The sequence below is a fragment of the Ailuropoda melanoleuca genome, chromosome 5, assembly GCF_002007445.2.
Source record: "Ailuropoda melanoleuca isolate Jingjing chromosome 5, ASM200744v2, whole genome shotgun sequence".
Taxonomy (NCBI): Eukaryota; Metazoa; Chordata; class Mammalia; order Carnivora; family Ursidae; genus Ailuropoda; species Ailuropoda melanoleuca.
The window spans coordinates 80,262,722-80,290,532 of NC_048222.1; the positions used below are offsets into that span (position 1 = coordinate 80,262,722).

At 38.8% G+C, this 27,811-nt stretch overlaps 1 protein-coding gene across 3 annotated transcripts in view; it reads right to left on the bottom strand.

Moving 5' to 3' along the window:
• The window catches only part of KIF13B (kinesin family member 13B), a 179,333-nt gene that overhangs the window by 43,030 nt on the left and 108,492 nt on the right, over positions 1 to 27,811 (bottom strand). For 2 of the 3 annotated variants that reach the window (XM_034661357.1, XM_034661359.1), the window contains 15 exons: positions 27,591 to 27,764; positions 25,428 to 25,585; positions 24,347 to 24,479; positions 20,131 to 20,277; positions 19,473 to 19,502; positions 17,853 to 17,952; positions 17,152 to 17,278; positions 16,331 to 16,386; positions 14,568 to 14,692; positions 13,144 to 13,320; positions 10,233 to 10,325; positions 6,480 to 6,632; positions 5,607 to 5,684; positions 3,569 to 3,622; positions 339 to 359 (listed from right to left, as the gene is read on the bottom strand). In XM_034661357.1, coding sequence (XP_034517248.1) covers positions 339 to 359; positions 3,569 to 3,622; positions 5,607 to 5,684; positions 6,480 to 6,632; positions 10,233 to 10,325; positions 13,144 to 13,320; positions 14,568 to 14,692; positions 16,331 to 16,386; positions 17,152 to 17,278; positions 17,853 to 17,952; positions 19,473 to 19,502; positions 20,131 to 20,277; positions 24,347 to 24,479; positions 25,428 to 25,585; positions 27,591 to 27,764 — 1,626 coding nt within the window. The remainder of the gene's footprint in view (positions 1 to 338; positions 360 to 3,568; positions 3,623 to 5,606; positions 5,685 to 6,479; positions 6,633 to 10,232; positions 10,326 to 13,143; positions 13,321 to 14,567; positions 14,693 to 16,330; positions 16,387 to 17,151; positions 17,279 to 17,852; positions 17,953 to 19,472; positions 19,503 to 20,130; positions 20,278 to 24,346; positions 24,480 to 25,427; positions 25,586 to 27,590; positions 27,765 to 27,811) is intronic. The other variant, XM_034661358.1, reaches the window with a different exon arrangement.

Consider the following 27,811-nt stretch of genomic DNA (forward strand, 5'->3'; position numbering starts at 1 on the left):
TGTATTATCTACTTAATATGAATTAACTCCAACTCCTTACATTCCAGAGCCTTCTAAATTCACTAAGATGCCTTAGTTCCTGGACTCCTTTGACAGATATTTTTATAGTCTTAGAAAAAGAATCATGTGAAAGGAATCCTATATATTGACCACCAAAGTTATTTTTACAAAAGAGTAAGAGCCAAAAAATTAGTACAGTGCCAAATTTAGTCACCTTATAAAAACTACATTTAAAAATTCATTCTTATTCTCAAGATAAAAACATGCATAACACAAGTTTTAGGTAGTAGGATAGTACTTATATCCCACTCATTAGGAAAACCTAATGGATTAATTACCTGTCCCTGGAGCTCTGAAAACTGAAGAATGCAGGAAGTCCCCCAAAGAAGAAAAAAAAAAAGAGACTTTGAGACTTTTCAAAACAATTTCCTTTAGGATTTTGTATACAAATTATTACAGATAGAGCAACTGGAGACCTTCTCAAACAACTCACACAAGGAAACAAAAACTTCTAGCTACTTAAAAGAGTAGGGAATAAAATTTTTCAATCCTAATATATTTTTTGAAAAGGTGTTAAATTTTGACAAATGTTTTTTCCTGCTGCTATTGAGATCTTCATAGATATATATGTTTTCAATTCTAATCTTAAAAAAATGGGTAATTTGTTCATATGATCCAAAAACCAAATAATATAAGAAGGCAAAGTAAGAAATCTACCTCTACTCCTACCTGTTTAGTTCCCCACATATTTCCACCCTCTCCCCAAGCAGATAAGTAACTGTATTAGCTTCTTATATATCCTTCTAGGGTTTCTTATGTATATGTACGCAACTCTATAAACAGTCACACACACACATCTCTCCTGTTCCCCTCCTTTTGTAATATAAATGGCAGCATACAATTCTGTATTTCATTTTATTTATTTATTTATTTACTTATTTACTTACTTATTTTTTAGGTAGGCTCCATGCCCAGTGTGGAGCCCAACACAGGGCTTGAACCCACGACCCTGATATCAAGACCTGAGCTGAGAACAAGAGTCAGATACTTATTTTTTTTTTAATAGTTTTTTTCCTTTTTAAAAGATTTTATTTTATTTATTTATTTGACAGAGAGAGAGACAGCCAGTGAGAGAGGGAACACAAGCAGGGGGAGTGGGAGAGGAAGAAGCAGGCTCCCAGAGGAGAAGCCTGATGTAGGGCTCGATCCCAGGAGTCTGGGATTACGCCCTAAGCCAAAGGCAGATGCTTAATGACTGAGCCACCCAGGCGCCCCAAGAGTCAGATACTTAATTGACTGAACCCACCCCAGTGCCCCTCTGCACTTCATTTTTTTTTTAAGGTTTATTTATTTTTTTTTAGAGAGGGGCAGGGGAGGGGCAGAGGGAGAGAATCTTCAAAGAGACTCCCTGCTGAGTGGGGAGCCCAACTCAGGGCTCAGTCCCATGACCCATAAGATCAGGACCTAAGCCAAAACCAAGTGTCAGATGCTCAACCGACCGAGCCACTCTGCACGTCATTTTTAATCATTAAGTATATCCTGATAATTTCCCCATATTGGTACCTGGAAGGGTTCCTAATCATTTTTAGAGCTGTATAGCATCCCATTTATTTATTTGTGTGTATGGAGGGGGGGGGAGGGTATGGCATGTGCCCAGATTAAGTATATTTAACCAGACCAAACCAATGGACATTTAGTTTGTTTCCAATCTTCTGCCATTACAAACAATGTTTCAGGAGACACTCTTGTATATATGTCATTTCACATGTATACAAGTGAATACATGGGGAATACATTGGGGAATTCTTGGTATATAATGTTAGAACGTCGACAGTCAGGCCCCTTTTCTCTGGGGTTTACCCCGCAGACCCCTCTCCTTTAGTCACACTGCATGCAGTGTCATCAACAGAGTAAGCTTGTTCATCCCTCCATGCTCTTGCTCACACTGTTACTTTCACTCCTTCCCTGCCTGGGGTGACCTCATCATCTTTCAGCTTTGGGGGATTAACACCTCTCTGCAGCCTCTCCTGATCTGTGAGTAATGCCTTTAAAAGTGCCCACTCCCTCCTTTGGTCTCTCACTCTCATACTTCTAGTACAGCACCTATGTTCCTTTATTCCACTTATTTGGTGTAGACAAAGCACAGTAATTTTCTTTCAAGTGATACTATTATTTTCTCTATTTAAACATAAGGAGATTGGGGGTAGATAGAAAGTTTGGGCTCTTTCAAGGAATTTATAATATAGTTGAGAATTGGGATTAGATGTAATTCCAAACAAACACAAAAAGTCCTGTTTTTTCCTTATATATTTTCCTTAAAATATTTCCTTTATTTACATTTAAAAATAATGACACAATCAATTTCCCAAAAACTCAGCTTTGTTCTGGTAATCGCAACCTGTGCTATGTTCACCAAGAACTGGTCAAACCTATCACTGGATCCGTATAAAGAAGTGCTTAGCACACTTTCAGAGATGTGGTAGGTGATCAGTAAATTAATGAGTTGGAGAGCAATTCATGTCTATAGACATTGATATATATACATATGGCTCATTTTTTAAGATCTAGGTTACTAGGAGTTTGCCTGAAATAATGGAATATATATATATATATAAATATATATATATACACACACACATACATTTTTATGTATTTCAGGTAAACTCCTAGTTACCTAGATCTTACGAATAAATCTAATTATTCATCAACTAATTATTCTTTTTCCTTAAGTTTTTGCAAGGAAAATTTCAAACATACAAAAACAGAGAGTAGAATAACTAACAATAGTAGAAAGGGTAGTGTAACAAATGCCATGCGGCTATAACCATCACCGTTAAATAGCCAATCTTCTTTTATCTATACTCCCACCCTCCCCCGTGATTATTCTGAAACAAATCCCTGATATCAGGCCATTTTATAAGACACGTTCACTTTTACCCTCCTCAAGAGTTAAGATATCAATACAGAGCATGTTGCCTACAGTTAGCAGTACCAATATCTAACCAGGTCCCTCAAAATACATCAGGCACAAAACTGTGATATAGGATATCCAGTTACAACAATTTTGAGTATGATCCTCTCAAGTAAATGATAAAGGATTCTCTGGGCTTAAACCTCTGCTAAATTGGGGAACACTACATTATCAATAAATCCCAGCTAACAAAGTTCTGTTCCCTTATTTTAATTTCTTCTAGCAAATAATATTTTCAGATAAAATCCTCCTATTCCTCACACATTTGCAATCATTATATCAATATTCTACTACTAAAAATCTGATTTAAATTTCCTTTTTTGACGCAAACAGGAAGAATATTTTACATAGAAATTTGAACTCAAGTAACACAATTGGTTTTTAACCCTTAAAAAGTAGAGTAATAAGGTCTAATAAACCTTAACTTAATGGGCAGGTAAAAAGAAATGAACTGTAAACACTTTCCAATAAAGTTCCCATAGCATAGAAGAGTTGGAGAAATTCTGGCATGCAAAACGAGCATGTGATATTTGAGAAGAGGAAAGCTGAATGGGAAATTGGTCTAAGACTGACAGAAAAATAGTTATGAACACTTACCTTATTGCTGCCTAGACTGTAGGATGGGATAAGATCTTGCCGGCTGCCAGACAACTGAAGAAGAAATAAAGAGGGGATTAGTGCTTTAGGTGTGAAAGTACAGAAATCTATGGTCTTAGAAATACAAGAATTTGAAAACCAAATCAACAAAATGTTAAAGTCAGATGGTAGCAGAGACGTTGTCAAGACATTTGTAAATTAGGCTAGCATATACTTTGAGACATTATTAGGCACAATTTTTTTAAACAAGTTCTTTATTTTGAGAGAGAGAGAGAGAGAGAGAGAGTGAGCCAGTTGGAGGGGCAGAGGGAAAGAAAGAGAATCCTCAAGCAAACCTCCCACTGAGCGCGGAGAATATGCGGGGCTCGATCCCAGGACCCTGAGTTCATGACCTGAGCCAAAGTCAAGAGTTGGCCACTTAAACAACTGAGCCACCCAGATGTGCCTCACAATTTTTTTTTAAACTGAACTGAACTTTAAGGTGGGAGGTTTATACAAGATCAGATACCCAGTTTACACTGAGGCAACAACTGGGTTGCGTAAGGGATACTTCACCTGTTTGTACCCTTCTGTTTAAAGAATACAAGGTTACTAATTATTTTACCATGTCCTGACGTTACAACTTCCTTCTCTGGGTATTCATAGCAGATGTACAGACACAAACTATTTATCTTAAACAACATGATTCTTTTTTTTAAAAAAAGGTTTTATTTATTTACTTTTTAGAGCGAGAGAGAGCATGCACATGCACACGCACAAGCAGGGGGAGCAGCAGGTAGAGAGAGAGGGAGAAGCAGGCTCCCCGCTGAGCAAGGAGCCTGATGTGGGGCTCGATCCCAGGACCCTGGGATCATGACTTGAGCCGAAGGCAGACGCTTAATCAACTGAGCCACCAAGGCGTTCCTAAACCATAGGATTCTAAATACCAAATCTCTGCAAATACCTCTTCATTTGAATGTATTGTTTTCTGAAGAAATGAGATTTTAAGTTGAAATAAAGTGATTTTTCTTGGGACACCTGGGTGGCTCAGTTGGTTAAGCATCTGCCTTCAGCTCAGGGCTCAGGTCATGACCCCAGGGTCCTAAGACTGAGCCCCACATCAGGCTCCCTACTCAAGGAGAGCCTGCTTCTCCCTCTCCCTCTGCCACTCCCCCTGCTTGTGCTCTCTGACAAATAAATAAATAAAATCTTAAAAAAAAAAAAAAAGAAAGAAACAAAGTGATATTTCTTAATGTCTGAGAATGTTTCCAATCTTTCAGTCTGAGATCATTAGTGATATCATCAGTCACTCAGGGGCCATGTGTGTCCTCCCGTTTGATACTCTCCCTACCTCTCACTATCGTCTCTCAAACACTAAGGCTAAGGGTCAGCTGCTCTTCATTACAATGGTTGCACTGTGGTTTTCTTGGTGTAAAGTTAGACAAAGGCAATATTTCTCATATCCACATCTTTGTCAAAAGTAAGGAAAGGAGAGATAAATCACAGGGCCACAGTCATATTTCTTTGTGAAGAATTATTTGCATGCTTAATATGCACATAAATTATACCTACGTTTTCAAAAACAACAACAAACTGAAGACACTGTTATGAAACACACCTAACTTATTTTACTCATTTATACTATCCTGGATGGCCCTTAAGCAATTGAGTTTGTAAACTGAGTCCAGCCTTCTCAATTTAAAAGTAATTAAGTTAGGCCCAGAAAATTCAAATGGTTTGCCCAAGGCACTCAGTTAGTTTTGCTTTAGTTCAACAAACACTCACTGAACACCCAGTCACTGTGCTAGGCACTGCTCAGACAAAAAATAGCGAGAAACTAGTCTAGAGACAAACTTAAATGGACACTTTCCCTATCATACTGGTGAGGACAGGGACAGAGGGGTGCACAGATGCTACAGGGTAGAGAACAGGGGCACCTAGCCAGTTTGGAGAAGGAAATGATATCGAGATGAGAGTTAAAGGACAGAGAAGAGTTATCCAAGGAGAGAGAGCGCAGGCAGAGCACAGAACGGGGAGTCCAGGGAGTCCGCGTACTCACTCTGTTCACGTTGGGAGAGCTAATGCTCCTCCTACTCAACTTCCCCTTTCCCGTCAACTGTTCCTTCACTGTAACTTCCTGTCAGTCAGAAAACGTGCAGAGGAAAAATACAGATAAGAGGCCCGCTTCCAGAGCAATTCCATGTACAGCAGTCTTTGAGCTATCATCTTTATATACACATTCCTGGTTCTTTAAATCATGACTGTTTCTTCACACTGTGGGATGACCTAATTCCAATCACTGTGGAATATTCAAAGCTAATTGTATAGCAAATAGGTTACCTAGATCATTCTTTTCTTTTTCTACTGATGGCCACCTTGAAGCTGGCCAGAAGTTAGTCCCAGGAGAAAGATCATCAAAATTAGATCATTCACTTTTATTTTTCATAAGGATCTTTGGTTAAAACAAAAAAATGTCTCAATATTGCTATGTAAAATGAGGTTTAGGGTTCCGCTAAGGATTAGGTTTACTTCTGGAATCTCTATTAGCCCTTCTAGAGATCTACTCTAAGGCTATGGCAGGCATGTCCAGCTAAGCGAAAAAGGGCCCATTCTGCCACATTCCTACTTATTTCTTCAGCAACATTATTGTCCATTATCAAATAATTTTTAAAGTAATTCTTTAGCCGGCAAGAGTTAAAATTTTCTCCAGCTACCTCAAGGCAACTAGATACCATTTAGCATCTTGGTAAAAGTAACTTCCCAAGTGAAGCTTTTATATGTTCACAGACTTAACTGACAAGTTTTATCTAAATTAATATGCTCCACTTAAACAGATGGTTCAAAAGTTTAGATGTAACAACACTGCGAATTGCAGAGAGGCAAAGAGAATGAGGCTGGGTCAGCACCACTGCTACCAGCTCTGTTGGCTAACCTGGCGGAGACGATCTAAAGTGAGAAGGTTCTCCACAGCCAGCACACTTCTGAGGTATTTTTCTATATAAGCCTCTGAGTCAGCAGAAGCCGTGTTTTCAACATTAGCTGCCATTCTTGCTAATGTTTCTCGTTCCTCTACTCCCTGTGCATCCTGGAAAACAGAAAGTTGTGTATTAAAATTAAGTACTCTGTAGAAGGAAACACAAAAGCTTCTTGATCTATACAAATAAATACACACACACAGAGTACTGAACTAACAAATGGGATGTATTCCAAAATTCCATTTTAACGCCAGCTTTTGGAACTCAAAATGCATTTTCCCACAGAAATCATGGTATAAATGGCGGTTAGATTAACTTGCAAGGTTAAACACAGTGCCACTGAAACACAGCACATTCTCAGTAAAACCGTCCCCTGCTGTATTCCTACTGCAAACCAAAATGTTATTGGTTAGAAAGGACTTGGTGGAAATAGCTGGAAATACAACCACCACCACAATACTTCAGAAATACATCACCAAGGGGCAAGAGACAGGAATGAGAAGCTGGGGTCCAAACAACACCGGTAGGATGCAGACACAGGAGAGTAGGAAAGAGAGTAGGGCGGCTTTCAACCCTTTCACTCAGCAGCCAACCACGAACTATACATTCAACATGTGGCAGCTTCTGAAATTGGTCTCAATCCTCAATTCTGGAGTGACAGAGGCCAGAGGTGGTGTAGCAGCCACCAAGAAGAAAAGTATCTAGGTAAAATCTCACTCACTGTGCTTTCCCACAGAGCCCATCCCTGCTCCTCTGGTGGGAGGCCCATGCATATAAATGGGATACTCACAAGTCAGGGAGGGCCATTGTTAGTGCATTTAATCATGTCCAGCTAGCTTGGCTCATGACAAATTACTCTTCTCAGAGAAAATCTGATACTTTATTTACTTGTGAATTTGTTATAATAATGTCAAAAAATACAAAATATATAGCCATATGCCACTGCATCTTAAAATGCCATCAACTTTAAGAAAAAAAAAAAACCAACACATTATTTTATATACCACTAAGGAGAAAAAAATAACTCTGCCAATTAATTTTAAGATATCGATTATTAAGACATATTCTAACATCAAAAGTATTTTAAAAAATTTAAATGAGCTTTAGAACAGATAAAATATGGAAGAATTTGGGAGGTGGCTTAAGTTCACAAAACTTCTGCCTCCTACAGTGATTCATTTGGGCTTTTAATAACCCTAAAAAGAAGCAATTATCCTCATTTTATAGATGAGAAAAGAGGAAGGCCACATAATTGGCAAAAAAGGCAAGATTTGAACTTGGAAGGAATACTCTACCAGGAGTCAAGAGACCTAAGTTCTAATCTTGCCTTTTTTGCCAATTATGTGGCCTTCCTCTTTCCGCAGCTATAAAATGAGGATGATTGTTTCTTTCTCCTACCTCTCAACACAGAATACTTTTTGGTGTCTGAAGGGAATAGATATTATCCTGATTTTGTAAGAAAGGGAAACTTGAGTTTTATAGAAATGTATACATTTATGTTACCCACATCCCTATCAAGATACAAAACGTTTCCATTACCTCAGAAAGTTCACTTACAGCCTTCATAGTAAATCCCTACCCTTTCCCAAGCCAGGGTCAGCTCTTTCATCACAGATTAGTTTCACCTGTGTTAGAATTTCACATAAATGGAATCATACTCTTTTGTGTCTAGCTTCTTTCACACAGCATAATGATTCTGAGATTCATTCAAGAACTTAATTTCTTTGTATAGCTAAGTGATATTCCACACTATGGATATACCACAACTTCCTTATCTATCCACCTAATGGATGTTTGGGTTGTTTGCAGTTTTAATTTACTCTGGATTAAGCTTCTATGAGTGTTCGTGTACACATGTCTATGGACACACACAGTCACTTCTCTTGGGTAAGCACCCAGAGGTGGAATGACTGGGTCCTGGAGTAGAAAAAGGGGAAACCATCACCTGCTCTCTGGCCTACCATCAGTTCTTTCTGACACCAAGCTCTCAGAGCTACTGTAAGAGGGAAGACAAAGAACTTTTCAAGGATTTTGCATGATAAACCTCGCTCCTCAAGGAAATAAAAAATAAACTAAGTGCAGTCCTTTCATTGTTAAGTTTTAAGTCTTCAGGGCTTGATAATGTGAAAAAAGCCACTCGCCAACTTAGATGTCCAGCTAATTATTAACAGGTAGCCCAATCATGGGAGGCTATATGCTTATCTCTCAGCTGATCCCCTCCCCACCTTTCCTCCCTTTGAAAATCATATCACCCAGAGAATAAAAGCACTTTTAAAGAGGAGAAAGAATCTACAATCAGGAAGGGATGAGACAGGAGGGGAAGGAAGATGAGAGAAATGGAAAAATGGGAGTTCACTACAGAGGTCACCGTTTCTCAACTGCATTCAAACCATTTATAGAGTTAAGATATGAAACAGCCAGAAAGACACATAAAACATTCAGACAGAGAGAATAAACAGTAAGTCTCTAGCTGAGCATCTAAGTAGACAAAGAGTAATCTATTACAGACCCAAGATTTTGCAGCTAGTCTGCAACAGACCTGGTTTTTAAATGTTCAGCGGGCTCCAAATTAAATAGTTAAACAGCTGATATTTACTGTGGAAGTCTAACACTTTGAAGATCCAGTACAAGCTTCTTGCAGTACAAGAAATCTAAAACAAAGCTGAAGTACTGTGTAATCTTTTCAGTCTTCCAAATCTCTGTACTAAAATATATTTTGTCCACCTACTGCTCAGACACTCAACAGAATCAACAACGTCCAGCCCTCAAAAATGAAGAGAATGATGCAGATGTGGACAGCATGGTTAGCAGGGAGTGTTCGCTATCAGCGCACGTCCCCACTTCTCCGCTCGCAAGGGAAGTACAATCTGCATCTCCTCACTCACTCCTCGATCTGAGAGAGTGAGTGTCACAGAAGGAACTGCTCTTCTCTCTTCTCCAGGGTCTTTTCCTTAGAACCCCTTTCCCCTAGCCGTGTAAGGAAGGCCTCCATTACCAGCTGTGCCATGGTGCAGGAGAATACAGCTGGGAGTAAATATCAGGAAGCATATATATAACCACAGCACGCAGCAAGCTTTCATCAGGGGTGTATTTTAAACTCCATGTGTTTATTTGACTGTCTCGGTTCAGAAAGAAAAATAAGGAGAAGAAAATAATAATAGGAACTATAATAATGGCAATTACAACCGACTGTTTAGCGTGTGCACAACGACTTGTATATAGCATCTCATTTAATCCCTAAAAACAACCCTGTACAGAAGCTATCACTAACCCAATTTAATAAATGCAACAATTTAGGCTCCAAGTAACTTACCAAGTTCACCTCACAAAGAGGTGACAAAATATCTGTGTGATTCCAAAATGAAAGCCTGAATCTCTATTTTGTGCTATGTTGCCTCCCTTTGAGGGTGACAATATTGCTACCTTATGGCTACTAGGAGTAAAAAGGAGTGTTGTCTTCTAGGAGTGTTGATTTGCTTCTCAAAAGGAACTTCTTCTTTAACAAAATACTAAAACCAGAACCTTTAAAGCCACAAATACATTTTACTATGAGTAACAATAAGATTAGGAAATTTCCTCTACAAATCTACAGCATTTGCCCAAATACACAATTTCACTGACTCTATATTTCTTAGGTAGGTGACTTTCGGGGAGTTAGCTCTTTTTACATGTTTATTTTTAGTAAACTCAAACTTCATACGATCCTTCACCTCTGGAATATTGGAGACAATTTCAAAAGTCACTCCACAGCCAGGAATAGAACTTCGATGTGACATCTTTTTTAGGAGACTTTGAGCAAAACCCTGGAGAAAAACAAAACAGAAAGATACAGTTTCCTACCTCAAAAATTGAGTTTCCATTAACAAAGAGACAGCACAAAGGGTACTGCATTCATTCTAACCAAAAAGAAACAGCATATTTCCAATATAAGCAAGCTGAAATCCACATCACTAAATACAGGCTCTTCAACTTTGCCGCAGCACAAAAAACCAATTGATTAGGTTCCTGCCACGTGACAGGTCCTATACCCAACATATGAAGAATATAGACCCAAAACTCTGGAAACCTGACACCAGTCATCTGGTTCAGCTCTACCTAAAGGCAACAGAAATCAGACTGTTGACTTCGACATAATAAAATGACCTTCTAAGATGTGAGTGAGGACTGGTGACTCTTACACTTTTTCTTTCCCTCCAGTACAATGGACATTTTGCAGCATGAATATTGACAAGTTCAGGCATTAAATTCTTGACCAAAGCAGGATCGTTATGAAGAATGATTTCAGAGTGCATGGTCATTGTTTATGCTGACTGTGCTCTTTGCACAGTTAAGAATGGAACTGTTGAATTAATGCATAGATGACTCATTTGAAGATGCTAAGACTAAACACCCTGAAGAGGCTGAAGAGAGCAGGGATGAGGGCAGAATACAATTGGGGAATAAAGATAAGAGAGGATTGTAAACCAACATCCAACCTTTTCCCTCATGCAAAAGGGAAGTAGGAAATCTGTGAAAACCTCCAAAGAAAATAGAAAAATCAAGCCGTTTGGTCTCAGAAGTACCTATTTTCACAAACCCACTTAATAGTAATTTCTTTCCTATTCAGTGATCTTAGTTTTTTAAAAGAATGTAGCTCTTAGAATGTAAAGAGACCACCGATTTCAGCCCTTCACTCTCTTGACTTGAGCCTTGCGATGATGCTGAGCCACTGCCCATTCCACTGGTCTGGGAACAACTACACCTTTTTTTTAACGGGTGGAGTGGGGAGGTGCGGGTGCTGTTGTTACCTCACCTTTTGTTTTCTTTCTGTATGGAACTACTGAAGCTGATGTGCATATATTAGCATCATAAGGAAGTCCCTGTTCTTGCCATAAAGAAGCAATTTTTAGGACTGAAGTCTCTGAAATTGGGAGGGAAACTGGCATGTCCTAAAATACTATTATATCATTATCAGTTTGATAGTATCACATCATTTCAACCAGGGAAAAAGAGGTGGCAACTTCTTGTTGCTATAATAAAAAAATTAAAAAGGAATTGAAACCAAGCCCCCCCCCCGCAAAAAAAAAATTAAAAAAAACCCATCAGAAGAAGCTCGGTGACTGCACGATGGACCCTTTCTTTTTTTTTTTTTTTTTTTTTTTTTCACGCCCTGAGCCGAAGGCAGGCGCTTAACCGCTGTGCCACCCAGGCGCCCCAAACGATGGACCCTTTCTGTTACGGATTCTGTGGGGCTGGTGGCTGTACAGGTCAGTCTCAGTGCCTGGCAAGCAGACTCTCTAGCTCAGGAATGGCAAAGAACGCTTCAAAATGCTCCTCAGGAGCAACACGTCTTTTTCAATCCCTTGAAGACTTCCGAGAAAAGAGAGCCGGAGGAGAGAGTGAACGGGAGACACACCATGTATGTCTACAGCTCACCCGATGACCTGGATTTTACTGATGCTGGATTGCCAAGCTAAAGAGCTGCAATTTTAACAGCATTACCACCAGTCTTCATTTCAAAGATTGATATCAGTGTGACATTTAGAACTAAAGATTAATTTTTAGAGGTGGAGATTACATCTAGGACTCTGTCAGCTGTGACTGTGCTCTTTTAAATGAAAAGATTTCTTTCATCTGTCCTGGTTTTAGTCAGTGAATTGAGAAGGCCTCAAAAAAAAGTAAGCACAGACAGTTAAAAGAATCCCTAGAATGAGCCTCCCAAATCCTATATTTGCAAAGCCAATGACAGAAATAGTTTATGTTCTTCCCTAGAAGTTTCCTACTAAACCCAGTCATATGGCACAAGGTCCCTCATAATCCAGCTGCAACTGTGTGGACAGCCAGGGCCCCGGCCTCTGCGGCACACACTGCCTGTTACACACTGCTGCTCGAGGTCCGAGCCTGCCCTGGCCTGTCCTTCCTCGCTACCTCTGCACGGAACATACCATTTCTTCCTCCGTCGCCTGCCAGACTCCCCGTCTGTGAAGGAGCGGCTGGTGTACTTACCTCCCCCCCACTCTGAAACCTTCTCGGACTTGCTCGGTGTGAGTTCTCATTGCTTCGCCTGCAGTCTTCCCACACCTGGGGAGCACCTGCTTCCCAGCACTATCCCAACAGAGGCATCACCAGTTTATCCAGCTACACATGCCCAATGGACACAAGCCGTTTGAAGACGCAGGCTAATTCTCACTCATCTTGCTATACAAAAGCTCGACAGAGTACACTTTCCAAATATATGAGCCCATGAATTAGCAGAGATGACTGAGAGGAAAGAAAGAAGTGCAAAGCGGAGGATGGGTCCAAACAACAGCTAATCTGCAGAGAACAGTCACATCTTGTGCGACCCAAATGGAAAGTCAAAAACAAACACTGAGAACTTTGCTTTGACGGGGCTCCGGGGCATCCAAAAGAATGGCTTTCATTTGCGACTACGTAACAAGAAAGACTCATCGCAATAACTGAATACTGTCTAGGAGGAAGTCAGGCCAGCGGGTGCCGGGAATGAAGCAGGCACGGTCACACGGCAGCAGCAGTCGAGCTGAAGAGAAAAGCTCAATGCTTCACAGGGGCTGTGTGAATGGGAGGCCAGAGCAATCATTTCCGGCCCTAAAGTCAGTTCTTCAACTGGGATTAATGACTCACCTGCCGGCCATGAACATGGACACAAATTCGTTTCCGAAGCACCAACTGCATGTCAGCCGGATGGCTGAGCTGGACGGTCACCCGCACGATCAGATACACGCGCTCATCCGCTGGTGTGCCTTTACTGAGCTGGGGACAGCTGTGCACGGCAGAGTCCCAAGAGGCTTCTGCTCTCACCTGCCGAGACAGAAAGAACATACTTTTCCCTTTCCTCCTGAACACAAAAAAGCTTCACAAGGAAATAGCTTGGCTTGGCTGAGGTTGGACGTACTGGTCAGCATGGAAGATCTACGAGAACTGGCCTCAGAGACTCCGGGATGGGAGGATGTGGCCTCCATCGCTCTAGTCTGGGAAGTAAGAGGATAATGTTCCCAGCTGGCTGGTTTTTAAATGTTTTTATTTTGAAAAATGCTCAAACATAAAGGAGAGATGTGAATTCAGAACAATGAATTCCTGTGTTATCTTCCATCTAGAATCATCAGCTGTTAATATTTTGCCACTTTTCCATTCTCTTTCTCACAACTCATACACACACAGGATTATTGTTTGCTGAACCACTTTAGAGTAAGTTACAGACCTGTAACTCTATCTGCCTAAATACATTAGCAAGTACCTTCCAACAGCAAGAACATCCTCTGACTTAACCATAGGACAAGAATATTCAGGAAATTTAACACTGATGTGATACTATTCCGTAATACATAGTCCATATTCAAATCTTTCAACTGTTCTGATCCAGGACCACTAACTGCATTTAGATGCCATGTCCCTTTAGTCTATTTTAACCTGGAATGGTTCCCCAGCCCTTCTTTGTTACTTAAGATACTGACAGGCCCACTGTTGTACAGAATGCATCACAGTTGGGTGTGCTGGCTTTTCCCCTACTTTTGTATCTTAGGAATACCACTAAGGGATGATGTGCCCTTCAAAGCATCCCATCAGCTCTCCTTGCTTAAACTACTTCTTCATTTTTCCAATATACTCAAAACTAGAAAGCCCCCACTATACACCCATCACCCAGATTCAAACATTATCAAGATTTTACCATACTGCCTTCATCTATTCTTTTTTTCTCTTCTTAAAAAGTCTTTACTAAAGAATTTCAAAGCAAATCCCAAACACTGTGTCATTTTACCTATATGTACTTCAGTAGCATTTCCCCAGAGAGGGGACCACTGCTGGCCTGAACTATGAATACAAACGGAGATCCTTTACCAGCAGGGGAAGTAAAATGGTCAGTGGACATAATCTAACCATCCACTCCTTCTGGAAGGGGTTCTGCTCTTTCTGGAACTCATAATGAAAGGTTTTCATTTATATTTCTTGAGAAATGTAAGCATCAAAATGATTACACTGCTGACTGTTTCAAAAGACACATGAAAAGATTAAAGAAACTACTTTTCATCCAACTTTCCCTAGTTTACCTCTCCATCGTGCTGTTTTACAATCTGTAGTTCAAAGAACTCATCCTCTTCTTCCCCGGTGAGGGTAGCATCCCATCCACCAGCTTCTGGGTCATCAAGATTATCTTGGGAGCTGAAATCATCAGCTAAAAGCAAAGAAGTTCCATTAAATCAGAGATCGTTTTAAAGGATAACCCCTAGCAGCTAAATTTCAATATGCTTAGTATTAAAATTCTACTGCCTCAAATTTCATTTGCTTTTGGCTCTAAAATCTTACATGACATGGGAGAGGACCATTAAACAGTTCACAGTTCTTAGAGATGGATAGACTCTCAAGAAATTATCTTATCCAATCTCCTACCTTTATGCCTTATTTTACATGGAAGGCAAATGAAGCCAAGATACCCAAGAGGTTACTCAAGGTCAGCCCATAAATGTTAATGATAGGATTATAACCCAAATTCCCTATCTTTTAGTGCATTGAAGAAATGAGAAGCAAGAGTGATTCCAATTATCTGACAGTTAAGTTCAACAAAAGAATCAACTGGCTACATGAGCCAGAAACTTGGAGGGTTGCCCCTTGGCCCTTTAGTTATTTTGTTCTAAGTCTGGCCCTCCCAACCCCCTATCCATCTTAAGCTTGTGAGTAGCCATCAAAAGTATCTTCCTAGTATGTGGGCTTGTGTGGATCAAGAATGGGCATCAGGCTGCACAAGTTCTTGATCATTTCTTGGGATGTCCGTACAAACGGGTCTATCTATAAGCTTATTCTCTTCCACTCTTACCCTCCTACACATGTGCACATGCACGCACGAGCACCTCACCTGTCTAGGAACCTAACGTAAGGATAGGCCTGAGTAAGCCTCAGCCTCCAAGGCACCAGAGAACAATAAGATAGGATAGAGAGCTGTGGCAAAACACTGAAACCCTCTAGGTGGACAGACAGTAAAGTATTATTTGCTAACTCTGTGTCCATATAATAATTTCTGTATGTCTAAATAAGCTAAGCAGTATAAGATGCTAAATACCTCATTTATTAGAGCTCCCTTTCAGCCAGGTGGAAGAAAACCACTGAGGACATCCAGCTTGACTGTTTAGGACAGTTAAATTGTAATATACCGGTTTTTCTGCAGATGTTTTAGGAATTTAACTGCTGACTTTTACCTTATTTTTAGCTCTTTAATCTACTTTTTCATTTTTATTCTCCCTCCTTGGACAGAGTAAAAGTAAAATGTAGCCACATTCAAACTATTTTACATGAAGGAGAAAAAAGTCAGAAAATATGGGCAGTTTCTCATAAATAAGCAATGTAGGAAAGAAGGGCCTAAGAACTTACAGAAAAAGTGAGAAATTTATTAGATAATGCTAAGAAAGCACAGATAAAAGAAAGCATGCTACATAAGCGTCACTAGTCATTAGTCCTTTCCAGAGAGAAGTCTCTTCCTAAGAATTAAAGAAGACAATACTCCCAGTGCAGGAAAACACCAGCTACTTCATCCTAACACGACGAGGAGAACAAAGCACACACACACACACACCAGTCACGGTTTACAGAATGAAACGTGGGAACACGCCAGGAGGAAACGTACCTGCTACTGCAGCAAACTACTATTCTTACAGAAAATTCATTCTTTGTCAAGTGTCTGCGTCCCTCAGCATACATAAAATAGACCCCAACCTTAGGCTTACAGAATTGCTTAGCTGCAAACTTGGTTAGAATCTAAGTGTGACTCGGACACTAATTTGTCAGAGGTTAAGCCTTCAGAAAGCACCTCCTAACTTACCATTTAAGTCAAGGAATATAACAGGAATGTGTGTTTCCATCCCAGGAACTGGGGTCCTAAAACATAATGAAAAATAGCATCTCAAATAAAGCAGACTTTCTCAGCAGAATGTACTTCGAGACACAGTGTTAACCCACAGTAAGAAGTATTACAGGTCAAGCCAATAATAACTGTGCGTGTTGTGTTTTTGTCATAATTTCACATCAGAGATGCCCCAAAGACTGACCTGTAACTGCCGCTTCTTTTAATTGGTGCTCTCGTTTACAAGTATCATATGTTCCGATACTAGAATTCAGTCTTACAAAATACATCTACCTGTTTATAACTGAAGCTCTGTTTAAAGTTACTTTTTCTTAAAAAATTATATACTTAAGGGCCCCATATGGCTTAATTTACTATTTTTAATTTCCATAAAGTGGCACAGAATATTTGCTGACAGTGCAGTTTAAGCCAGCACCAAAACCAAAAACTCCTGGAGCTGCAATTTTATTATGACCGAATGGTCTTTTAAGGGAATGACCCAAGTAATTAACATATTAACTTTTTTTTCTTAATGCTAAGTGCAGTGGTATTAAATATTGATTTAGATTCTCAGAAATCTTAATTATTTGGGCCAATAACAATATTATTTAATAAAACACAGTTTTAGGCCATAGTTATTCCGACTCATGAAAATAATTTAACACTTCCTCTAATTCAAACTTTTTTCCACTATGCTATGATGAGTCTTCTATTAATTGGAACAGAGGCAGAATTCATACAGAGAGCAGGCGGCTCAGTGAGCATCTGGAACATCCGAAGACACGTGGCAGCATTCCTACCATTCTGCCGGGGCCCCTGGAATGCCGCTGCCAGCGGAGGGGACCATGACTGCATTCCGCTCCTCGGTCAGAGTCAGCCTCATCTCTAGAAGTTGAGCTTCACGGTCGGCATCATCCTCTGTTTTATCTAGAATAGCAGGAATGAGGATCAAATACAAATTTCTCACTTGATTTACACTTTTGTCCTGCAAATCAATACGATTTGCCTGTATTTCAGGTACTGGTTGATAAGGGTTCACCGAAAACTTACTACTTCCTTAAATAGTGATAAAAAAAAAATCACAGTAAAAAATGAACTGTAAGCTAAAGATGTTGGTGTACTCTTACAGAAAGGCCATCTTTGGTTCATGGAAGGCCAACATGGACCAGCACATGAACAATTTCTCCCAGAGTTAGAGGATTCAACTGCTTTCAGAGAAGAAATCAAGAACGTTAGCACACTCCTTAATTTATTTTTGAAGGGCAATGTTTACATACTGTATTTTCTCTCTTTGTTGGGGATGGGGGAGACCTATAGAAAGATATCATTATAGTTAAATAAATGTTACTCTGAAAGGATATGACACAAATAAGTAACATTCCTATGCTCTTGCCATCCCCATTACTGATGTATTCATCTACTTCTAATCTATATGGCTGCAAATGGAAATGAATTACCCACAGATTGGGGGGAAAGGAAATATTCAACTAGCTTTTCCTACCATGTTTACTGACAAGCTTCTGCAGTTGTTGATCTAAGTACTCCTGGCGTTTTGTTAATGCATTTAGCCATTTTCTACGCAGTCTCTCTAAATCCCGATCCTGGAAGAAAACAAGGGAAATTATGGCAAATAAAACGTCAAGACATTTGAAACCAATGCTCCATCTACCTTACTCTAAGGCTTCAAAAATATAAAGTATTATACATCAATCTCTTTATTACCACTACTAGTTGACTCCAATCATTATTCAGAACAGAAAGTTCCAGAAATCAAAGCACTGCTGTTCTGGAACAAGACAGCTTCTGAAAGGGCATTCTCTAATATTTAGAACCAGTTCTATTTCTATTGGTTCAAGGGGAAGAACTCCAAGGAACTAATATCTACGATGTCCCTCTACTAGATAAAAATCATAAATACTTGGGCACCTGACCAGCTGTCAGAAGAGCATGTGATTCCTGCTCCTGGGGTCATGAGTTCGAGCCCTACACTGAATGTACATATTACCAATACAATAATAATAATAATAAGTAACCTTTAAAAAATCACAAATACTACTCAATAATCTTCAATTCTATTTCCCTGGGAACCATCATAAGAATTCCTCAAATTTCTTAACTTGTTTCAGCCTTCAATATGTTTCACTAGTCTCCACAAACAACATGTAAATGCCTCTCTCCCTTGTTTCCTGTGGGGGGATTTTTGGAGAGGAGAGGGGGCGTTATCAACAGACTAAGAACTCTACCAGTCAACACCTGACTGTATACCAATCTTGCCTCATTTCCTTTCATAATAAAGTTAACAAGACTGGGTAGATGAGTGGAATGCTGAGGATACAGTGTGTATCTGGATTTCACTAAGGCACTTAACCAAATAGCTCATGACATTCTTGTAGACAAGATGGAGAAATGTGCAATGAATCTACTTGAATGAAATCATAAATGACTGAAATATCACATCCAAAGAACAGTGATTAATGGAATAATGTCAGCCTAAAAGAAGTCTCTATTGTTGTGCCATAGGACTCTGTATTTAACCCTATCTGATCCAATATTTTTATCAGTCACTTATAGGAAGGCAGACATTTTTATCAAATTAGAATGATGCAAAACCAGGAGAGTGACTACACTGGATGACATAATCAGGATCCAAAGAGCTCTGACAGTCCTAAACAATGACTAGCAAGACTAACAAGATAGAACTTGACAGACATAAACAAAATCTTGCAGGAGATTAGGAAGAGGGGAGGCAGGCAAAGCCAAACCTGTGTAACTCTTGGAAGTGGGGAAGGGAGACCTGGTTTAGAAGACAGAAAATACCTAAGCAGCGTGGCTTGACTGAGGCTCAGTATGACACAGCTCTTACAGGGAAAAGGGTGGGTGACCTCTCAAGGAGAGAAAGAGGGCAAGGAAAAGGATCTGGAGAAATGGATCTGTACAGATAACAGTCACAAATGATTTCCTACACTGAAGTCTACGAAACTCTGTTTTAATTTAAGAAAAAGCAGTATTTGATTAAAAATTAATTGTGTAGTTATTAAATAACAGTATGACAAGACTCAGGAATGTGTGATTCACCACTGGAATCAAGCTCATCTGATGAGGCCAACAGATGCTTCCATACCTGGTAGCTGTCCATGTCCTCCTCCTCCTCCTAAAAGAAAAGATATATTACTCATACCTAAAACAATCATTTTTCCAAGAATCAGGCTATGCTCAACAACCAGACTCTTTTCCCATGCTTTATACTTTCTAATTTAATTGAATATTCTATTTCATCTCCCACCTACACTCACTCTCAGTTTTACAGTTTTCAGGAAGTTGGAGTTAAACCTTAAGCTTCTCATAGGAAAGTGAAGAACACTCATTTGACCTTTTCAGGAACCAGTACAATACTTTCCCTGCTGGGTTTATAGTCCCACTCCCCAGGAGAAATCAAACACCTGCTGGCAAATAGTCTTTACAAGCCAGTAGGGGGTTTCTGCCGAGGGTGTGGGTGATGGGGGAAGTTAATCACTAGTAGGCAACTGAGGAATTTCTAGAGACTGCCACGTCTTAACCCTCACTTCGCCATGTATCAGGGCAAAACCAACAGTCTGGTGCAGGTGCAGTGATTCCTCATTGAAATGCAATACAGTAAAAAAAAAAAAAAAGAAAAAAAGAAGACATCGAAGGAAAAACTGAAAGAATTGTTCATGGAAGGCAGTTTTCTGGCAGGTTCCAAAAGACTCTCTTATCTTGTTGGGTCTTTCAACAAGAACATAACTGGCACAGAAACTTACATGAAAGGTCTCATGAGTCTTGGGGGATCTGAGCGTTCTAACTTTTACACATCCAATGCCAACAGACAATATACATTCTTCCATCAGTGGTAAAGTCCCAGATTCCTGCACAGACTTCACCTCCACTTGGACTCGCCGGGACTGTCCCTGTAGCACAGACAATTTTTCTTAAAATCAGTTTAATTTCTGAAAATTTGGTGCAGAGAGACCCCTACAGGCTAATGTTGAGAAAGCATTTAACTTTGGAGACATTGTCTCACCGTAACTTAAAAGTAGTAAACTACAAATTGAAAAACTAATCAGGAAAAATAATTTACCTTTTCAGCAAGTAGAAAGACACAGAATATATATGGCTTGCATATTTCTTCAATAAAAAGAAACATTAAGAGAAAACATTCTAACAAAGGAAATGCAAAAAAGCAAGGGATAATATAAACTGTTCAACTCACTTATAATCAAATAAATACAAATTAAAATAAGCACAGTACACCTTTATTTTCACTTACTAAACTAGCGATTATCTTTTAAGAAGGCAATTTCTGACTGCCGAGAGTTTATCAGTCAGGCAATTACATACATCGTTGGTGAGAATATGAACTGTTGTAAAGCGTCCTGCAAGGCAATCTGCCTTAAAAATGTAAGTATCCCTTGACCCAGCAATTCAACTTTCTAGGAATCTGTTCTCCGTAAATAATCATATATTGTATAAGGAATCTTAAAGTAATGTTAAGAATAACAAAAAACTAGACACAAATATATATGTAATATTAACAACTGTTCAAACTGTAGTGTATATAATAAAACATTAGTCATTAAAACATACATGATATATTAAGTTACCACGAATATGGTTGGGGCACCTGGTGGCTCAGTCCATTAAGCATCCAACTCTCGATCTCATGATCTCTGGGTCATGAGATCGAGTCCTTCATGGGGATCCATACTGGGTGTGGAGCCTGCTTAAGATTCTCGCTTTCCCTCTCCCTCTGGCCCTCCCCGTTCTCTCTTTCTCAGTCTCTCAAAAAAGAAAAAAAAAAAGTATGGTATGATGTTAACCAGACTTTAAAAAAAAAAAAAAAAAAAAGATTATCAAACCCAATATATATATACCGGAAGATCTACTTTCAAAAATAAGCAGAGTCAGAAATAAGAATGATGACCACTATCCTGGATTCACTGTTCTAATCCCAAATAATTTAAAACCATGCTGCAAAATGAAGAATTGAGCACGTACATTTTCATAATAAATACAATGTGACCTGGTACGTTTACAATGAAGCAGGATTTTAAAAGAAGATTCCCCATATTCCCAAATTACTGACTTCAAAGTCGGTTTGTAAGTTTCAAGGATGTAAAACAGAATTTGAACAATGGAATCTGAATGTACAATTTCAAGTCAGTTACTCTTCCCCTCTTCCATCAGATTTTAATTCCCAAGAGCTCCCTGTTATCAGGGAAATCAATTTAGACAATGATTAATCAGAAGGCTAGATTTGAAGAGATGGGTTACAGATGTCTTTTGATTTAATATTTTCCAAGGACTATGCATCAGATATCTTGTGGAAAGAGTACCTCAGAAAACATTTTAATTGTCTAAAATAGTTTAGTCCATTTCAGTTAGCTACATTTTGTTTGTTTACTTTGCCTGAAACAGAAAGTAACCTACTCCACGCCCGTGCGCCCACACTTGGGAGGAGGGTGAGGCAGAGGCACCGTGGGGGGAGGGTTTAAGGTCAGCACAGGGAAGAAAAGGTGGGAAAGATCCAGAACGGCCTGCTGCCCCACAGAAAAGCTTTAAACAGTATCCTTGGACTCACAGATTGAACTTCCTGTAACTGCTAATATTTGAGCATTTTTTAACTACAAAACCAGCACTTTTATATGGTGAACCTAATCAGTCCTCCTCTGCCGTTTTTCTGTTCAAGAACAGCAGTTCTAGTCTTGAAAGATTTTAATTCAATTGAGCCTACCATCCAAGTCCCTCTATGAACGAGCCACACACGCTCCTATCACCTCCTCTGTTACTGCTTTCCTGGTCTTCCTACATGTTACGTTCTCCCCAGACTTACCTAATCCCAACCACTGCATCTTTATTCTTGCTGCTTATGTATGAAAAAAAAGCCTTTGCACTATCGGTTCAGCATCGAGGTCAAGACCCACACCCTTCAAAAAAAAACCTTTCCTGATGAACTCAACTCATCTTTGAACACTTTTAGTAAAGGCTGTCAGAAATAAGACAAATACTTATATATTCTATTTATACTAAGCCACAGAAAATTAACTGGTCTTGCCTTCCAGGCAATGAATTCAGAGGCTTCCAAAGAAGATATATATATAGCTTTAACAGATGTTCAGAAAAAGATGTTCTTCACACCCTTAAGAATCCTAATTTTATGTATATATCTATGCTATAGTTTAAACTAATTTCTTTTTCCTTTTAGTTCTTTGCCCATATATGAATGAATTTGCTAAAATTCATTTGCCGGGGTCAGAGAACAAGTGCTTATCACCTTCCCCCTTCTAAAACATTCAGAAACTTAAATATGTAAGCAAACTTTCTTTTTCCTTTAACTTTTTCTCATATTCTGCTGTGAATGATTTCAACATTCATTTTCAATAGCTATTCTAATATTTTACCATTGTTCTAAAGTACAGAAACTATCACGGGATACGATTTTCTACTAAATGTTGAATTAATGTAAAGTATAGCCAAAAAAAAAAGGGTATTTCCAAATGTTCTGTGTAAATTCTGTTAAGGTATTTTCTCTTTAGCTGGCAGCATAGACACTTTATAGTGACAATCCGCCCAGGGTTAAGTGACAATTCCCACCTATTTCTCTGCTGTATTGATTTCTGGCAGGCGTTCGTATCTACTCAGTTGCATTTATTTAACACCTCCTGTAGATATTTGGTCTTTGTCCTCAGGTCCTGGCAGAGAGCTCCTAAAACTCTCAGAACTTCCTGAGTCATAATGATTATAGGTGCATCTTCTAATGACGCAACTTTAAATCTGGCGATTGTTGGTAGGCCCCCAGATAGCTTCAAGAAGGGGGCTAGTAGCCAAAAAGACCCCCCAAAAAAACAAAAAAACAAGCCTTGATTAAAAGTTTGGAACTGTCAGCCCTACCGTAAGATTTCTGTACAGAGCAGAGAAGGGATGGAGATGGAGTTAATCACCCACGGCCAAAGCTTTCATCAGTTATCCTACATAATGAACATCCATTAAGAGCCTACAAACAGTGAGGTACAGTGAGCTTCCTGGTTGGGGACAAATCAAGGTGGTGGGAGGGTGGCACACCCAGAGAGGACACAGAAGCTCCTTAGCCCTCCTCCCATACTTGGTCCCATGCATCTCCTCCACTGGGCTATTTCTGAGTCATATTCTTTATTTAAAAAGACTGGAAACAGTAAGTAGAGGGGAGGAGAGCTGGGCAAACCCCTGACTTTGTAGCTAAGTTGGATAGAACTGAGGACCCAATACTCGCAACTGGCATCTGAAATCAAGGCCATATTGTGCTTAAGTTTGAGCCCTTAAACCTCTGGCGTCTGACACTAACTTCGGGTGGTTAGGGTTGAAACCGAATTGCGTTGTGGGACACCCGGTTGGTGCCTGCAGAGAATCAAGGAATTGGCTGGTGCCCGGAGGAAAAGAACCCTTTTACCTCCCAAGTACCAAGCACTGTGCTTCATATACAGTATCTCTAAACCTCACACCAGCCCTACAAACTTGGTGTAATCACACCTCCACTTTATACCTAAGGAAAAGTTCTGCGAGGTTACTAAACTTGCTCACAGATTTAGGGCTAGGCCATGGGAGACCAGAACTGAACCCTAGCTTGCTTTAGACTGTGAAGTGCTTGTTCTTTCTGCCATGTCACACTGCTTCTCCTTGTCTTTAGAAATATTCAAATGCTGCGTGATATGTTTCTATTGTTTCCTGCAATTCAATTCTAAGTCATTATTTAAAGCTTATCTTCTTGCTTACTTAAACCTAAGAGAAGCTGGTTTTAAAATATCATAATTAACAATATTTTTTTAAATGAAAGAAAATAGACATGAAATAGGAGACAATTTTAATACAAAAAATGGACTTGGCCAGTCTAGATTTCATTATCACTGATCTGACATTTCTGCTAATAGGAATCAATATTAAGCTTTATGGTGCCAAATAATTTAATGTTAACATCCAGAATGATAACTTTCACAATTTTGTTACCTGCCGGAGTTGAAAGATTCCTCCTGTTGGCACATCCTTTGCAGAAATTACTTCTACAGGGCAGTATTCGCCATTCTCATTCTGTTCCAAGATTTGGACCCAGAATTCCACTTTTCTGGTAACTTCACTCCATCTAGAAAATAGTTGAAGTTCTTGGAAAATCATACACTTTCTATTTCAATACAGGCAGCTTAGGATCCTTCACATGAAAACTAACAATGATAATGACCTCCAAACAGAATAATTCAGTAGAATGACCTGTAGTTCAGTGAGTAATATATAAATATATACTAGCAAATATAATTAAACCAAAATTAAACAAATTTAACATCAGAACTAGAAATGGTTTCTTCATTTCATTCAAAAAGGTATAATTACAAATCTACTTCAAAATGGTTATTCAAAAATCTAAATATGGTAATCAGAGGTCCAGAAGCAAGTACAGTGATTATCTTGACACAGATAAAGGTAATGATATATATGCTTGATTAAGTAACTTGACAAGACTCTTTGCTCAGATTAATAACAGAATCAAGAAAAAAACTTAATTCTAATTAAGGATTTGCTAAAACATTCTAAAAGTAAAACAAGAAAAAAGAAAACCTGGTTCTCTTCTATAATAAGATGGAAAGCGTGAATACATGATCTTTCAGTCATTCCCTTTTAACTCTTTTTAAAATCCTGGTACAAATAAGCCTGCCTCCTTCCGTGACTGATGGCATTTCAAAAGAACTTTGCATTAGAGAAAAAATAAGTAAAACCTGAATTCTAGAGTATATCTTGATCCACTCTCCCTACAGTTGCTTAATTCGAAGTAATTCAGAACGATAAGCAACTATTCTCCAAAAATTCATTCACTCTTTATTCTTAACTAACTACACATTTAACGTCTCTTCCATCACTCTTCAAAGTTCACTCCTGTAAGGAAGTTTAAGTGTGCTATAAATACACTGAAAACAATAGCATCTATCCCTAGAATACTGGTAATGCTCAGGAAAGGGCTAACTTTACAAATGGCAGTATTTATCTCTAGCAATTCTTTAATATTAAAAATGGAATCAGATGGATATCTAAAATTCACCTGTCCCGAAGACTACGTGTTTTTGCTTGGATAATCCCCAAATCCCACAGGGCTGGGTTTTTCCGAGGATCGTTCATTTTATGGCCATATACTTCAATTGCCAATGCCCCTTCTGAAAGATGCTCAATGAAGTCTTCGGTAATGTTAACAGAAAACTCCTGAAAGAAAAAAATTACAGAAGAGGAAGTACTTCCTGGTAACCGTATGATTACTTATACCCACCAGTATTACCTACTTCATGGATAAGAGAAATGAAAAAAAAATGTTTTAGTTATTGAACAGAACTGTCATCTAACATGCATAAGGAATGCTCAGATGGTCTAAGGTTCTTGACTTTAAATGTAACTATAAATCTCATTTTTTAAAAAATACTTCTCACCTTGAAAATCAATTGTGAAAGACCAGCATTGTATTCTATTTTGTTAGCAATATTTGGGACGCTATTTTTAATATAATTATTATTTTTAATAATTATATTAAGAATTCCAACAATGATCTACAATGTCTTGATATAAAAGTTATTAGATGCAGTAAGGTAGTAGTATGTTAGAATAACAATTTTTCCTAGCTTTTAGGAAGCTAATTATCTCTAATAATAGGAGAGTGAGGAAATAAATAATGATCATCAGTGCAAAAAAATCACCTGATTTTTAAAAATTCTCCCAATCTGTCCATCTTTACAAATATATATGACAGCATTTTACAGTAATTATTAAACTCTAAAACAGTTTATTGTAAAAAGTCACAGAATCCACACTATCTCTCCATCTTTAAAACACTAAAGGTATTTCTATGTTTTAAATAGATTAGAAAGAGACCCTTCCCTTGAAAAAAATGAGATGGATTAACTGTGGTACAGTAAAAAAAAAAAAAAAAAAAAAGGAAAAAAGAAAGAAACTAGAGTCTGACTATCCTGGCTCTTCTAATTACTAGCCATAGGTAAATTGACCTCTGAAGTGGCTGCTTCTGCTGAAACAAAAATATACTATCATCAAATACAACTGTGATAACGATCACATGAAAGAATAATATAAAGTGCTTAGCAGAGCATTAGGTGTTCAATAAAGTTCATTCTTGTTTCTTTTCTATTTCACTTTCTCTAAAACACCAGTTTCTTAAACTTTTTAGATTACAATTTCTCCAGTATCTAATATAAAACATGGGTTCCTTTAAGAAGGGTATATATAGTTGACCCTTGAACAATGCAGGGATAACAGGCACCAAACCCCCATGCAGTCAAAAATCCACATATTACTTTTGACTCCCCAAAAACTTAATTACCAATAGCCTACTGTAGACTAGAAAGCCTTCCCGGTAACATAAATAGTTGATTAACACATATTTTGTATGTTATGTATATTATATAATGTATTCTTACAATAAAGTAAGCTAAGGAAAAGAAAATGTTATTAAGAAAACCAAAAGGAGGGGGTGCCTGGATGGCTCGGTCATTAAGCATCTGCCACATCGGGCTCCCTGCTCTGCTGGGAGCCTGCTTCTTCCTCTCCCACTCCCCCTGCTTGAGCTCCCTCTCTCGCTGGTTGTCTCTCTCTGTCAAATAAATAAATAAAATCTTAAAAAAAAAAAAAAAAAAAAAAAGGCGGGGGGGGGGTGCCTAGGTGGCTCAGTAGGTTAAGCATCCAACCCTTGATTTTGGCTCAAGTCATGATCTCAGGGTCATGAGACTGAGCCCATGTCAGGCTCCACACTCTGCAAGAAGCCTGCTTGATTCTCTCTCCCTCTCCCTCTGCCCTTTCCCCTCAAAATTAATGAATTAAAAAGTAAGTAAAATATTATTAAAAGAAAAAAGAAGAAGAAAACCAAAAGGAAGAGAAAATAAATTTACAACCTGTATTGTGCAAAGGTCAGCTGTACATATATTCACAGAAAAGGAAATTTTGATTGTGGAGGAGGAGTTAAAGGCACTGACACTTCAGAGTCTCCCCCCAGCTTTACTGAAATACAACTGACACATAGCGCTGTGCTCATTTTAGGTGTATGGTGTATTGATGACATTTCGGTTTCTGACTCCAACCACACTCTAAGAAACTCTGATTCGAGATATGTATTGATACCAAATTATTCAACAAAATAATGCTCATTCTGCAGTTTTGTTTTTACCTAAGTAATCAGATGTTGACCAAGTCTGGAAAACAAACTTACATTGCAGTGATCAAAGACAACCATGCACTGAGGCTCCTTGCTGACAGGAGAAGAGGAGGAGGTATCCACTTCAGGTGCAACAATTACCGGCTCCTGTTGGTCCCAGAAGTTGTATTTGCAGAACACAAAGTGGGACAGATGCTGTGGCAACCCAGTGGCTTGGAGTATTTTAACCTGAAGGAAAAGGAAGGCTCTGATTTTAATTCAGAAAAGGTGCAACA